We start from the raw sequence: 15,176 nt of genomic DNA, 5'->3' as shown, positions 1-15,176 counted from the left end.
GAGGCTGGTAGCAGCATAACACACGTCTGCCTATGCTGAAGTTGATGTCTGTTTTATGTTCTGCCTCTATTAATTTGTTTGTTTAGCCTGCATGCCAGTAGCACACTCTGTGCTAATTCAATTTAAAACACTCAACACCACCATGTACTCTACTGACCAGAACATGAACAGTACCAAAAATATGAACACTATGCTATATGAACTAGCAGGTTTTATGTGGAGTAAAATGAACTCATTATCTCATCATATGACCTTAGGAAATATTTCTTACAAAGCTGAAAAACTGGAACCCTGCAGAATGAATTTTTACATGAGTGCTCCGTTGTTAAGTACCTTTAAACGTGACCGCAGGAGGACATACCTGTTCCAGTGTAAGTATTTTAGATACCAAAATTGTAAACACAGAAGTTCAGCGAAGGCATTGCAACACAGTCTGTGTGAGTCAAAGAGCAAGACAACGCTAGGTACAGCTGTTATCAGAAGAGGCAGAAATGTACCTTCTTCCAGTGTATAAGGTTCCAGATCTTCATGTTCATCATCAGCATAGTTTGAACTGGTGAAGCCAGACAGAGCTGAGCAATCCAGCAGATCTGAAGAGGAGTCATACTCAAAGTTCTCCTCAGTGGAACCATGAGGAGGCAATTCCATGTTCTTTTTGGACTAGTGATACCAGGGCAGGAAACTCTGCTTTAAGTTCCATGCCATTTCCAAAACTGTCACACACTTGTCCATAAGTGTTTCTCAGACTAACAAACCACATCCAAGGCGACCTCCTCAGATACACACACACACACACACACACAGCACTGCCCAGTGCCCACACCTACCAACAGTCTGTGACTCAAAGCCCTGCCACTACCATTTACCTTGCTACAAATGGAAGGGGGATTGTTACATAAATCACCTAAAGATTTTAATACAATCTCAACTCAGTATCTGAGAATAAACATTAATATAAATCAGTATGCTCTGTATAAAACAGCAGCACTGCAAATGTCTTATTTTGATAAGAATGTAGCATTTGTTAAGCGAAACGGAGAGCTGAGCACCCCTCTCTTCAGAAAGCAAAATGGTTTCTTCCTTCAAAGCACCATAGCAACCTCTCAAGGCATGGAGGAGTTGTGTTTGGCTACACCTGTTGAGTAGGTGTGGCCACCTGATAGCCCGTATCCCTATAGCCATGCGAAATGCAAACACTGCAGGATTTTTAGCTGGTGCTTACTTTCCATTAAGCCAAATAGACAAACAAACAGCCAACCACTGCAGAAAATAATGGCCTTTTACAAATTATTAAGTACATATTTGTATTTGATTTAACACTGTACTTGGTCCTAAATCAATAACCTGCTAAAACATATATACATATGTTTACAAATAAACAAAAAAGAAAAATTTAAACTGGTTTAAATATTCATCACTGCAAATACAACATGCTCAACTGGTTTAACGAAGCACCTGCTCATGTTCATTTCCTCGAGCCTTACGTACTTTCAAAGAAAGTTGGTTTGGAAGACCTTTGTGCCAATCCTGATCCATTTCCGAGCTTAAGTTTGGCTTGATTTCAATCAAAAGCCCAAGATATTGTGGATGGGCATGTCTTCAGAATTTTCACCCATAACATCTCCATTTTCACTCCAGCCCACCAGATTCAGGGGGTTAATGAAAATCAAGGTTGTGCTTCAAACAACAAGAGTTTTACAGTGTTTTGCATACATGACAGTCTATACTTGGGTGCCACCAAAGTCTTTTGATGGTCACCAAGTTTATTCCATACCTTTTTAACAATATCCAAATTTGTATTTTATTATCTTTAAACAAATTCCAACCAGAAATATTTTATACTGTTAAGAATATTGTTATGAACAAATGAGGCCTTACACTGTTAATGATGCTAAGCACCTGTGGTCATCTGGACAACCGAGACCTCCCATATGGTGATGTTAAAATTAAAAATAATTTATTTGATGCCTTATTCAAATACCCAATTTAGTAAACTAGTGCCAAACAGAATCCAAACAACAAGCAGAACACCACAAGGTTTGCATAGCAGTGTCATCAAAAAAGTTTTGTCAAATATTAATCACGTGTATGTATGACTTGCCTGATTACTTCTAGTATGGCTTAAGTTATTTTCACTCATCACCCTATAAAAATCCAAACAATTCACACTCAAGTTGCTAAGCATGCTGCACTGGGCTTGTGATTGTGATTCTGTTTACATTGTTCTGCAGAAGCTGGTCTATTGGTAAGCACTCAGTGGCCTCACATTCTTAAGGAGACACAATGGCAGCTATGCTCTCCCACCCAGAAAAGCCAAGGCAGTGAATGAGAGTGCCTCTGTTTTTTGTAGTGGGAAAAAATTTCACACTCCTCCTCCCCCTATTCCCAAAAAAGAAGAAAACAAAACAAAACAAAAAACAAAGCAGGGAGAGTAGTGGGAGAGAGTGGGATGACAGCAGGGAAGGAGAAACCATGTGAATCAGACAGGGTGGGTGGGAGAGTGGGTGTGTATATAAATGTGAGTGAGCCTGTGTGTGTGTAGGCCTGTGAACACTGAAACACAGTTTCTCCCCTCAGTGAGGTGATCAACATGCTGAGCAGTACTCTGCAGCAGAGCGAGGGCACAGAGAGCCCCAAATGAACTGCAGATCAAAAAACAGCTCCTAAATGTGGGTCAGCAGCTCCATACAGCACTGATGAATGAACAGGACAGTACCAAGCACACACACGGAGGCACAGTCACATGGACCACAAGCCACATGGGAAACTATCACTGCCATAAAACTTGGAACACGTGCTGTAGTATCTTCCAGCTGAAATAAAGTGAAGATAATGTCAAAACCAAGTTTTTATGATGATCATTGACATTAAACCTTCATAGAAAGAAAAGAAAAGAAAAAAAAAAAAATTCACCCCACTACTAGTATGGTCTTTAAGAACAAATATTATTTTGCTTCTACATACATTTCATCACTGTTTTTCCATTTTTAATATAGTCTGAAATCTTCAGCTGTTCACATTACATGAACATTTCATGAACAATGGCCCAGTGAAAATGGTACAAAAATGATCTGGAATAAAATCGTGTTACAATAACTTCCATTATAAGTTAAAGACAATTTTCCTTCTCCTGTAAAGTTCTCATTTTGGAGATGGGTGCTTTCTCCCAACAGTGACATATTACTTTTGCTTCTGGTCTTTGAGTAGATATGTCGTAGCTCAAGCATTTTAATACTTCAACCCAAGTGAGTCTTTTTTTTTACTTTTAAAAGAGTAAGAATCATTCTACTAAGTAAAAAACTATTCAAGCTGGATACATGGGTTAGCAGTTAAAAATTACCTGAAGTTTCTCCTCTGTGTAAGATTTGATTTAAAGGAGGCAGTATTGTGTGAACTCAATGCACCTGCAAACTTACATCAGCCATCCTTTTTAAGGGGGGGGGGCAGCTTCAGATACATGTCTACATAGGCATCAAAATGCAAAAAACAAAACTGCTCTCATTTTTCTGTCATATTTTACCAAACAATTCCTAATGTATTTATGTGTTAACAGAATGGCAGACAGCTAGCAAGCAAATGATTATATAATATCAGTATGATGAAATACCAATGAACCATAAGCAGCTGTTGCCCATTTTGAAGTTAAATACTCCCCTGTCTCTGGATAATCAGCCATGAAACTAGAACGGTTTCATTCTATAAACATTTAAAGAGAATCTGGGCCAAAATGCCAATTTCACTCAGCACTAACACACGAATAGCATTTAAGAGAATTTCTTTTATTAAGCTGCTTTCACTGCTTGATTCTGACAGTATTACCACGTCTTGAAAACATAGGACAAAATACAAAATCAGTACCAAGTAATGTACCAATGCACACCAGCGAACCTGTACAATGTACATGTGTTCCTGATTACAAAAATGTTTATATGAGGCTGTAACTGGAGTGTTACATAAGAACTCAAAGTACAGCAGCCTACTGAAAGGAGCCATGATGCCACAACAAGCAATCAGTGAATTACCACCACAAGTCAAAAATCAGACTGAGCGCTAGTGATATGTTACCTGCTGCTGCTAAACCTGTACAAGCTGAAAAACAATACATGATTTAACATAATGACTTAACATAACTGATTTTGGCTGTTCTCAAATCCACAGAGAACAGAATGGGGTATATGTGGGGTAAATGGGGTAAATCTCAGCAATGGACAGAGCTGAATGGAAACGGTGATTAAAAAAAAAAACATTATATATACATATATATGTATGTATATACACACACACACACACAAACACACACACACACACACACACACACACACACACTTCAAATGCAGCTACTTTTCTCATACTAGCTATGTACTTTGTATATTTACCCATGTTTATTTATTTTTTAAAATGCCTATTCTACTGCTAGCAACCCTGCTATGAGAAACCCCCAAGTCATTTTTTCCAAGTTGCTATTTTGCATTGTTGCTCTTCTCTTTTGCTAAGGCATCATCTTAACCCAACCAAGAGTTCACCCTGGTTGGTGTCAACAAGGAAGTCATTTGGTTGAAACAGTCTTGCAGACTTGCAAAATAATCCTATATTTAGCACTGCTATGAACAGGCTGAAGAGGCCGTGCTGTCTGATGCAATACAAGTCTACAAGAAAAGAAAGTTTATTACCTACTGTAGTGGCACTGATGCTTCTCTGAGCATCTTCATCATTCTGAGCATCTTTTTTTTTTCTTTCTAGCCATGTTGAACTTTTCCTTAACAATCTGCTTGACATTCTCACCTTCAGACTATCTTATCACTTCATTCCCATAATTCTCACTCACTACTGCTTCCATTTCATTTTTCAAATTATCACCCATTTTCTTGCCACCTCCATTACCTTGTAAAATATGTGTCTCTTAATTGAACTATAAGCATGCATATGCACCTTTTAATTGCACTAGAAAGATATGTCCTTCTTAGTTGCACTAGACACAGAACTCCCAATGGACCTTGTATTCCAAAATAAGAGCACAATAAATAGTATATAGAATATAAGCTACAGATTTGAAGGAACATAACCTTTAATAATCTGACTGTGCACTAAAAAGGTGACAAAACTAAATAAAGAAATGTGATAAAACAGAATTCTTCACATGATTGAATGGTTTCTAGACAGAAATAGCTTAAGGCAAGTATAATGACACCTCTGGTCTTACCATCAGCACATTCCTCATAATACCAGTCCAGCTCATAGTAGTCAGCCTCCACAAATCTCTGCATGCTCAGTCTCCTTCAGCCGTGAGTCGCAGCTTCTGCTTTCCACTGCCCGAGGTCACAAAAGCACACACATACTCACACACATTCTCCCAAAGGCCCATTCTCTCCGCCACCAGTCAGCTGAGTCACAACTAGCAACTGAAACTACATGGAGCATCCCATCCGCAGTGGGATGGAGAGAGATTGGGGTGAAATCTGAGGGTGCATTAAAGAATCAGCAGTGTTGCGCAGGAAGGCTTCTCACACAGCACTGCTGTACTCAAGGTTGTATCAGACAGACCGGGGGGTGGGGATTTCCTATATGAGCAGCCAATCAGACCTTACAACATCAGGAGTGAGCTCCTCCTATCAACAGTCGTCATAAGCCAAACCCCCACCTCCGCCTCTTTCTCTCTCCTAGCTCCTAGCTCTCCCTATTTTCACTGCACCTCCCTCTAGAGGGGTTGCCATAGCAACTGGCTCCCACTCTAGCCTGAGGTGGTGTCTGCATGTGTGTGTGTGCATGTGCCTTTGCCTAACTTGCCTCAGCTCTTCCGTCTGCTTTTTCCACTCTCTCTCACTTTTTTTTTTTTCCACACACCTTTTTCAATCCAGGTCTTGTATGTGGTGACAAATGTTAGAATGACACTGCATGAATGGAATCCATGGAGCTGGTTTACGTGAGAACAATAGCATTGACGGCTTGTGCGCCTGGGCTGTGCACTTGCCAAAAGAAGCAGCTGACTATTTCTTATCCTCGCTGCCAAATGGGGCTGGAAGTAGGACAGAAGGGGAGCAAAGTAGCCTCAGCTCAGACACAGAGGCCAAACAGTGTTCTTTACATGCCACATCTAAAAGCAGTCATTTGTCCGGAATGAACGAAAGCAAAGAAAATCCTGTTGGAGCTTTCGCCTGAATCATGTTTAAAATAAAAAAAGAACATTCTGCATTCATCAATTCAACGTTCAAGCCATTTAATTTAGAAATTTAATGAATTTGATTCTGCCCCCGGGCAATCATGAAACCACAGTCCAAATGAATCATCTAATCCCAAGCCACCCCTGGCTGTGCTCAGCTGTGATGCAATTTTCCTGAGCCAAGAGGGGCCGAGGCGATGACTTGCCTCCTGCCACCTCACCAGCTGACCGGCTTTTGGCTTGTGTTGATGACATCATGGTGGTTGGGCAATGTCTGTCAAAATATGGAGGAGACTGCCCTGGGTACTATTCTAATCTGAAGCCCCAGTTGTAATATCAGGCATTTAGCTGTGTGCAAAAAAGTCAGATACCAAGATAAAACAGCCATTACGTAGAAGTTAAGAAAATATACAACGAACAGATAACCACACAGAAGCCTCAACTAAATATAATGTCACTTTTGTCAGCATTTATATTGTTCACACTTTACCTTTATTACAGGTTCCATTCTTGTCAGGAGAGTTTTCAGCAGGGAAATTTGCAGGGAAAGATTTCCATACATCCGCCTTATTTGTTTTTTCTTTTTCTTAAGATTAAAGTAATACCAACTACAAATGTGGACTATTTAGAAGTCCAGTTTCAGTGTTTCTCAAAAAAGGCTATATGACAGGTACACAGTCTTTCAGACCCATAGTGCTGAGATCTGAGGAAAGAGCAGAGCTTGATTTTCTCCCCTCTCTCAAAAATGAAAGCTGGTACTAAAGAAAGTACTGTTTATTCGATGGTGATTGTTTTGTGGTCTAGGTCTGTTATGAGTCCCATTTTCTCCATATCTTTTAATCATTTTCTGAAACTCCATGTTTTACACTCATTTTCCTTTGACATTTTCCTTTCTTATGCAAGGTAAATATCTTAGATTTAATCTCATCAGAGATGAGAACAGCTGTTTTCTTTTGTCATTTTAGATGCTCATAGATTAAATTTGTATGTAAGGTGTGTTTGGGTAGTTGCATGAATGTTAGTGGCTGTAGGGGAACAATGTCAGTGAGCCCTTTAGGAACAGGTTTTGTTGGGAGGACACAGCCGTAACTGGTTGGTTTTAAGACTGGAAGAATGGAAGAGTTAAAGTGGCGATGCGGTGCACAAACGTGAAGAGTCAGACTGTGCAAAGACTTTCTCTCTTAGAAGCTCAACCTGCATGTGTATGAATAACATGCCCCCAAAGCAGTTTTTGGCTCACTGTAATGAAAATACAATGCTCTCTTAAACTACTGCAGGTTTTGTACAGACAAAAATACTACCTTCTCTCTAAAACAGATACACATGGGTCTCTACTCTGCTCAAATTATCATTTTAATAATACTATTATTTTTAACAGTGGCAGTCCTGAAATCAGGGAGTGCTGCAGCACCCTCTTTATTTGATGCATGTTATTTAAACAGGCAGAGACGTATCGCTAGATCTGTGACTTCATAAGCATAATCACAAAATAAACACACTATCAAAAAATATGCTATGAAATTTATTTTAGTTTATAATGATTAATACATGATGCAGCTGTGAAGTACACATTCAAATTCTGAGCGGTTTGGTGCCATCTTACACAATAGAAATCAATACATGGTTCACTCTACCCCCTCTGCTACAGAGGCCTGTCTCAGTGTGTACTATTTTAAGCTGAGATGTGAAATAAAATTAGTTCAGAAGAAAAAGAGAGAGGGAGGGAGAATGAGAGGGTAAAATATGTATAGTATGTCTTAACGGCTCTACTGTGACACATAACTAATAAATGAAATTAGGGCTGTCACTATTGAGTATTAGCTGAATGTATCTATACTATCAGTGTAACAAAATCAGGTCCTAAAGGTTTCAGAGGGTACAGAATGCAAGCTGCAGATTTGGCAGGTCAACAGGAGAATGGCTTGGATAAAGTGAGTGTGGGCTAAAAGGTTATAAAACTAAAAGCACGGTGATACAAAGCTCAGACAGTTTTTCCAAACTCTCTCTTTAATGCCATGCAGACAGCATACACATGTAAGCAGCTGGTAAAGATGCATAGTGACAACCCCATATTCACAAGACAAGTCATGGCAAAAGAAAATAAGACAAGACAACTGAACAGATTAATGATGCACTACTACACCTCATTAGTGTTCTGACTGACCAGTAACCGTGTGATGGTGCTGGTTGGTACCCAGTCTCAGTGCGACTCTTTGTTGTAGCAACAGTGCTCAGCCTGCACTGAGTACAGATATATTGAGCCCTCTGACCTAACAAGCTCTACAGTTTCAACTCAAGCCAAAGGAACTGAATCTCTTACTGCATCCTGTTAAAATTCAGCCAGGATCAGAATCAGCCATTCTTTTTGCTCCAAAACACACAGACAATCCACCAAATTATTATTATAATTTTGACCGATCTGTATTGCAGTTTTATCACATGAACAATGTGAGCTAGATCCGTGCACCCATGCTGTGTTTCATCTGTACCAAAATGTTCAAGCATAATTAGTATTAACTCAGACCAAATAGCCAAATGCCTGTTACTTTCAATGTAGCACTTTATTTGATACATGTTATTTAAACAGGCAAATTTAAAATGCCAGTTTAGCCTGCTAAAGAGCAAATAATGTTATTTGTATTGTAACTTTGACAAATAGAAAGTACTGAAAATGTGCTTCATGTTTCATTTAGTCCACACAGTTTCTGCAAAGACACCAGAATTGGAATCAACCATAAAAATTCATGAGACTGATGCATCTCTAATATAATAAAATAACTTTAAAGATCATAAGTCAGTATAACCCATAGATTATCCATCAGAGATAATAACTAAACGATTAAAATAAATTCTGTGCAATTTTGCAGCCATTTTGATAAACCAGGTTTGAAAAACAGCGCAAATACCAAGGTTTCATGGGCACAAACCCCAAGAACAATCCACAGAGTATTTAACATCTCCTGAATGAGTACAGCATGTGTCTACTGGGCCTGAGTTCGCACGTGCATGTTTTTGTGAGGAAGAGGGAAACGGGGTGTATAAAATGAAAGACTTACGGAAGTATTTGAGGGTCTCCTCGATCTGCTCAGTAGTCAGGTCGAGGTTAGTGTCGGGGGAGATGAGGGGCGTGTGAAGCCAGTCGTCGTGGTCATATCCATATATGGTGTCTGCTCTCAGCTGATAGTGAGGAAGCTGCTCCTCCAGCAAACTGATGATTTCCACCTCTGGAAGATCAGTGCTGTTACACACATCTGACCCATGAGAGGACAGAAAGACAGAGAAAAGACAGAGTTACAGACATATAGTAAACAAAACAGTGAACTGTAAACCATTTTGCACTGGCTAGAGAATTTAGATATTGAGGTATGACAGCATTTTCCATGGGTGACTGTATTAGTTCACTCTCTGTTAACAGACCACCATCCCTCAAAAAATACAAACACAAAGATCATATATCAAGAAAACGACTTTGAGTATCATGATATATTTTTTTTCTATATTGCCCATTACAATGGATGTAGCAGTGCTGGGTATCAAAATTCAGTACTTTTATGGTACCAACCAAACTACTCCAGTAATACCTTGATTCAAACTAAGTAGTCAAGTAGTCAGTCTTATCAGCATTAGTGAGCATAATAAGCATGCTTATTCCAAAATCTGCTGATTGACTGCTTAAATGTTCATATATGTTATTAACATCAGTGCTTTTCATTCATTTACAATCTGCTATGGTCACTTTCAGCACCTCTCACACATCAGTGGTTTAAGCCACACTACGTCTGAGTATTATTGTTGATATCAGTTTTAAAAACTTTAATTAAAAAGACAAATATCTAGAGTAACTGTTCAAACCTACACCTATAACTCTAGAAAGAAAAGCAAATATTACATATTTTATATGTAATATTACACAAATACCATTGTGTAATTGTGTATTGACATATAGCATAGTCCTATAGCAACAGCACGCTACGCTTCAAAGAAAGTACCAATACATATGCCATGACTGCCTCAAACACATTAGGATAATTAATGCCTTAGTGATCCCCTCCAGGCTCATTCAGTAATTACTACACATCACTCAGTAACTACTACAGTAATATGAAGGATGTGTAGATATGAAAGTGAGGAATGCAAACCATATACAGGATCACCTCTCTAAAGGACAGGTAACATATTTAATAACGCACCCAGAATGACTATAGATGTGAGACTGGTGACCTCTAGTGGGGTGTTGGAAAACTACGTTGTCTGTAGTCAGGCACAGAATCAAAGAGGAACAGGATATGCAGGTCACGTCAACAAATATTACAAACTCTTACGCTTATAACCAGCTTAGTGGTTATAAGTATTAAGCAACAAGAAAGATAAATAAAATTGTGGTCATTTGTTACACCCCAGGATGCTTTTCTCAGCCGTGACTAACACTCAAGCTTTCAACACTAATCATTACATTACACAGTCATGCTGCTGAAACCCTACAAAAAAAATAACGAGTGCTACAGAACATTCCTAGCCTCATTCCTCTTCAGACAGACAGGTCTTTTTCCTTTCAATATCCTCCCCCTTCTTAAACAGCCATCCCTTGTTCTTGGTGACAAGCAGCATTTTAGCTGTCCCGTTCATCCCGTTCATTGTTTTACTAGGAAGACACGTCTCACATGTACAAGCATGCTGTACAGCCTCTCTCTCTCTCTCCCCCTCCCTCTCCCACACACACAGACACACACACACACACACACACACACACACACACACACACACACACACACACACACACACACACACACACACACACACACACACACACACACACACACACAGACACCATCCTGTTTGTAAACATCTTTATATATTTATTTAAATTTCTATTTATTATTTTCTTTACAACTCAATTCCAAAGACCCAAGACCTACAACAACAAAAACTGTGTCGCTGTTCAGGAACACATGGAATTCTCAAAGGTTCCTTAAATGTGACTCACCTGTGCTACTGAGAACATGTATAAGCATTTAACATGCCATAGAGTTTTTTGTTAGCTTATGTGCTAATACTTTCTCCCAATAAGGTTGGTGATATTTCACATTAGGGGTGTAACAATGCTGGAATGTGAATGTGCACTGTGGAGAAGTTACAATGCATTACAAAAAAACAACGCTGCTGTTAGAACAAAACCTCATATCTCCAAAATGATAACAGGAGACAGAAAAAAACATACTTTACTTTTAACGTAAGTCAATGAAACCAGACTCCACCCTGAACTCTTACAGCTCATTCATCAGTAAAGGGCAACTAATATTTTCAAAATATGTCAAAAACGACAGAAAACACAAGGTTTTGGCTCGGACTCCAGCGATAAGCATCCGGTTTATTACAATATCTAATGCAGTTAGGGCTTCATGATATGGACATAAAACTCAATATTCAATTAATGTTATGATATTATTACATGAGAAATGCAAAATTATTTAAAGTTATTTATTAAAATTAAAATTATTGAATTATTAAAGTAATGCAGCCCTAAATGCAACTGCACTATTTGGACACACCAACAACAATGCGCTGCATTCATGTTAGAGGTGGGTGATGTGTTAACATGATCTCATCATGACACTTGCAGGCATTGCCAAGATGCACATGTTATCTGTGTGTCAACACACCACATATGTCCCACATTTAAAAACTGCTAACAAAAACTTTTTATTTAACATTTCACACACTGAACTAAATCAAATAAACCAGGACTTATTTAGAGGCAAAATTAATGATTAAATTTAATCATGTAATGTCCAAAACAATATCAATTAAATGAAATGTATTAATTTATTAATGGTAACAGCAGGTTTACAATGGAATGTATAACAAACAAGCTTTATCTTTATAATAGTATTGTTTATTCCATAATCTTACTATGTAAAAAGTGCAAGTACTTATGCTTTGGTGAGTCTGCAGACAAACAGCACAGAAAAAGGTTGTGAACCTGATACACCACTCATTAACCATCAACATATAGGACTGTATTATTTAAACGAGGGTGAAGCACAGGCTGGTCACACAACCTTTTCACACAACCTTCACTGAAAGAAGTAAAGCATTTCATTTACATGATTCAAACACTTCCAAACTGGAAGACAACACTGCGTTGATGTTATTGAAACTGATCAACACATTAGAATTATGTTTCATTTCATGCTTCAATCACTCAGTCACTTTTCACAGTGCGCAGAACTCAACAGGCAGTTCCGAGTATAGGCCAGAACAGGTCAGGTGGAAGATTTGGAAAGAGTGCAAGCAAATGTTCTGGTACTTAAATGGCTGGATTTGTCTGAATAGCAAAAGCAAAATAAAAGTCCATGTAGTTTCTGATCCACAAAATATCCACCAACAGCATAATGTATAACTTCAACTATAACTCTTGCTGTGAGAGGTGCTTCTAAAATGAGTGTTTCCTTTTGTCACTTGTCGTGTCCAGGTTGAATGAAGGTTACGGAGTGCCCTAGAGAGAACGGGCAGAGAGCCAGTGATGGCCGACCTGTGATTATTTTGGGTCTGTGTTTTTATGTACATGTGCAACAGCACAACTGTGTAAAGTGCACTGTCCTTCCAAACCAGACTTCACCTCTATACTCCAGCACTCCCACTCAGCTCTGAGCAGCTGAGAGGCAGCTGGGTGCAAACTGTGATAAGAAACAGCTGTTCCACTAGCTTGCAGCACTGACATGATTTCTGGTTTAAAGCAATGCTGTACTCATTTAGTAATCCTGCAAAAATGCAGACAGCATTTTAAACAGTTAATGCATTGAAACTGTTTGCTAAACCTAGCGGTTTTTCAGTGAGCAGGTACTCGCTTACATGTGTTTTTCTATTGATTTAAAGGGAAAACACATCCATCAGCCAACACTCCAGGGTACAGAGCACAGAACAAGAAGACTTCTCTAGCCACATAAAAATCAATACCAGCAAACATGTTCAAACAAGCAGGACTGTTTTCTTTTTTACAGAAAGTTGTGTTTAAAGTTAAAGCAAAAGACTGAAAAGATACAACTCAAAAAACTTTGAGGCACTCAAGTTGCCGGCCTTGACAATAATTGAGGAGGGTGACAAACTTCAACGGCTCAACCTTAACTTTGTCACATGGCCATAGATCAGCAGGGAACCGCTCAGGCAATAGCCCCACGCTGTCTACAGAGTCAGTGTCCAGTCTGAAATTTTGAGGTGTCCTGATCTGAGTACTTACTCATGGTTCTGCGGCCACAGGCTCAAGGTCTTCTCTCGACCAAATTACATTTTCCTCTACTTCAGGGAAGGGCAGGGTGTCGAGAGAACGAGCTTGGGAGGGAAGAGAGAAAGACTGAGGGTAAGGAGGAAGGGAGGGAGATGAAGGGAGGGAAAGAGAGAGAGAGTGGGAGGGAAAGAGAGAGAGAGTGGGAGGGAGTGAGAGGAGTGAACGCCCAGCCATGTCTGGCATGCTGATGACACCAGTCACATGCCCCTTCACTAAACATAGACTGGATTACTCTGCAGTCACCGGCCTGCTGCACTCATTGTCCTCTTTCTACTGAACTGTGGACTGGTTTGTGCTTTCTGCACAGAGAGGATCTTAATAGCACCAGATTAGGAGGGGAGTTTTTGTAAACAGAGGGGCAAGTGTGCTAAGAGAGACAGGAAGACAGGAAGTTAGAAAGGTCCTGAGAATAAGAGAAAGATGGAGAGAGAGAGAAAGAGGGGGAGAGATGAGAGAGTGAGAAAGAGACTAAAAGAAATAAAGAGGGAGAGTAAAGGACAGAGATAGGACGAGTGAGAGAAGAACAAAAGAAAGAACAAATTTTATATTTTATATACATACACACACAATTTTTTTTGCTGTCTGTTCAAACTTTCATGCTCACTTTTTCTCTCACAAAACAATAAGAAGGCAACAAATTATTGATAGCTTTTGATAGCCGCAGGATCCACCCAGCACATCACAAATGGATGTTTTATGATGAATCACTGACAGACAGACAAATGAGCCTCAACTCATGTAGACATGTATGGTCTGTGTCTCAGGGAGGTTCACGTCAGATATGTAAACATGCATTTCCTCACGTCAACAGAGAGAGTAACCAGACACATGAGTACCTTGAGTAAGGAGCTGAGCTAAGAAGGATGAGATATAAGATGGGGTCTGGCATCTGAGCCATCACCTTCTACAGACTGATAATGCATCAACCAGAGCACAGCCATGAGCTGATAATCAATTTCAAAGAAAACAGTGAAAGGGTCTTTGAACTACAACAATCTGGATTCACCTTTAAATCTGGAGAGCTGGCAGGTTAAAGATCGTGATTATCAGTAAAACTTCAGTTACATTTCAAGGAATTAGAACTGTCAGGACATGTTGTACCACACTGGGTCAAGGCGTTCCATTTTGGACTGAGCAGTGAGAGTTCAAATTCAAGTCAGTGATTCTTTCCTATCTTATTAAATAATCACAGAGGCAAGACAGGGCAAGAGGAACTATTGACAATTGCAGCTTTTTGGGAGTGCATCATACCAGAGGTGTAAAAAAAAATGCAGATTTTTAGATCATTGAACAAAAAACTAAACATGATGTCACAATTATAATAGTATTCAATAAAGTATGTATGAAGTTTTTGCTGTTTCCTAATGAACTGTCATTAAATTGAATTATTGTGAAGTCAGATATTTAGAGCCCTACACAGACCTTTGTGTCATTACAGAATTTGTGTCATCATTTTGTAGTGACAACATGCCCATATAAGGAACTCTAGGTCTAGGCCATTTATCACCATGGGAAAATTTGTGGTGTTCTCGAAAATCATTACTATCTTGCACTGTAGTACAAAAACGGATATGTTTTGATCTGTGTACATTTGTCTTCTGAATGCCACTTGATGCCTTAAATGACAGAGGTTAAATAGTCATAATTCGAAAATTGCTACATGCAAGCTACAGTTGCTGAACATTGAACTGACATCACAAGACTGTTAGCCTTACCAAAATAGCCCACATAAAT

At 39.2% G+C, this 15,176-nt stretch overlaps 1 protein-coding gene across 5 annotated transcripts in view; it reads right to left on the bottom strand.

Annotated features, from left to right (window-relative positions):
* trak1a (trafficking protein, kinesin binding 1a) overlaps window positions 1-15,176 on the bottom strand; it is a 47,288-nt gene that overhangs the window by 26,015 nt on the left and 6,097 nt on the right. For 2 of the 5 annotated variants that reach the window (XM_017700414.2, XM_037536959.1), the window contains exons 1-2: window positions 13,395-13,501; window positions 9,214-9,408 (exon numbers count right to left, since the gene is read on the bottom strand). In XM_017700414.2, coding sequence (XP_017555903.1) covers window positions 9,214-9,408; window positions 13,395-13,398 — 199 coding nt within the window. In that variant the 5' untranslated portion in view covers window positions 13,399-13,501. Of the gene's footprint in view, window positions 1-497; window positions 779-5,200; window positions 5,512-9,213; window positions 9,409-13,394; window positions 13,502-15,176 lie in introns of those variants that run through there. The other 3 variants (XM_037536958.1, XM_017700416.2, XM_017700415.2) reach the window with 3 other exon arrangements.

The sequence above is a fragment of the Pygocentrus nattereri genome, chromosome 3 (assembly GCF_015220715.1).
Source record: "Pygocentrus nattereri isolate fPygNat1 chromosome 3, fPygNat1.pri, whole genome shotgun sequence".
Classification (NCBI taxonomy): domain Eukaryota; kingdom Metazoa; phylum Chordata; class Actinopteri; order Characiformes; family Serrasalmidae; genus Pygocentrus; species Pygocentrus nattereri.
The sequence above is the reverse complement of the archived record's forward strand: the minus strand, read 5'-3'. Positions and strand labels throughout refer to the sequence as shown.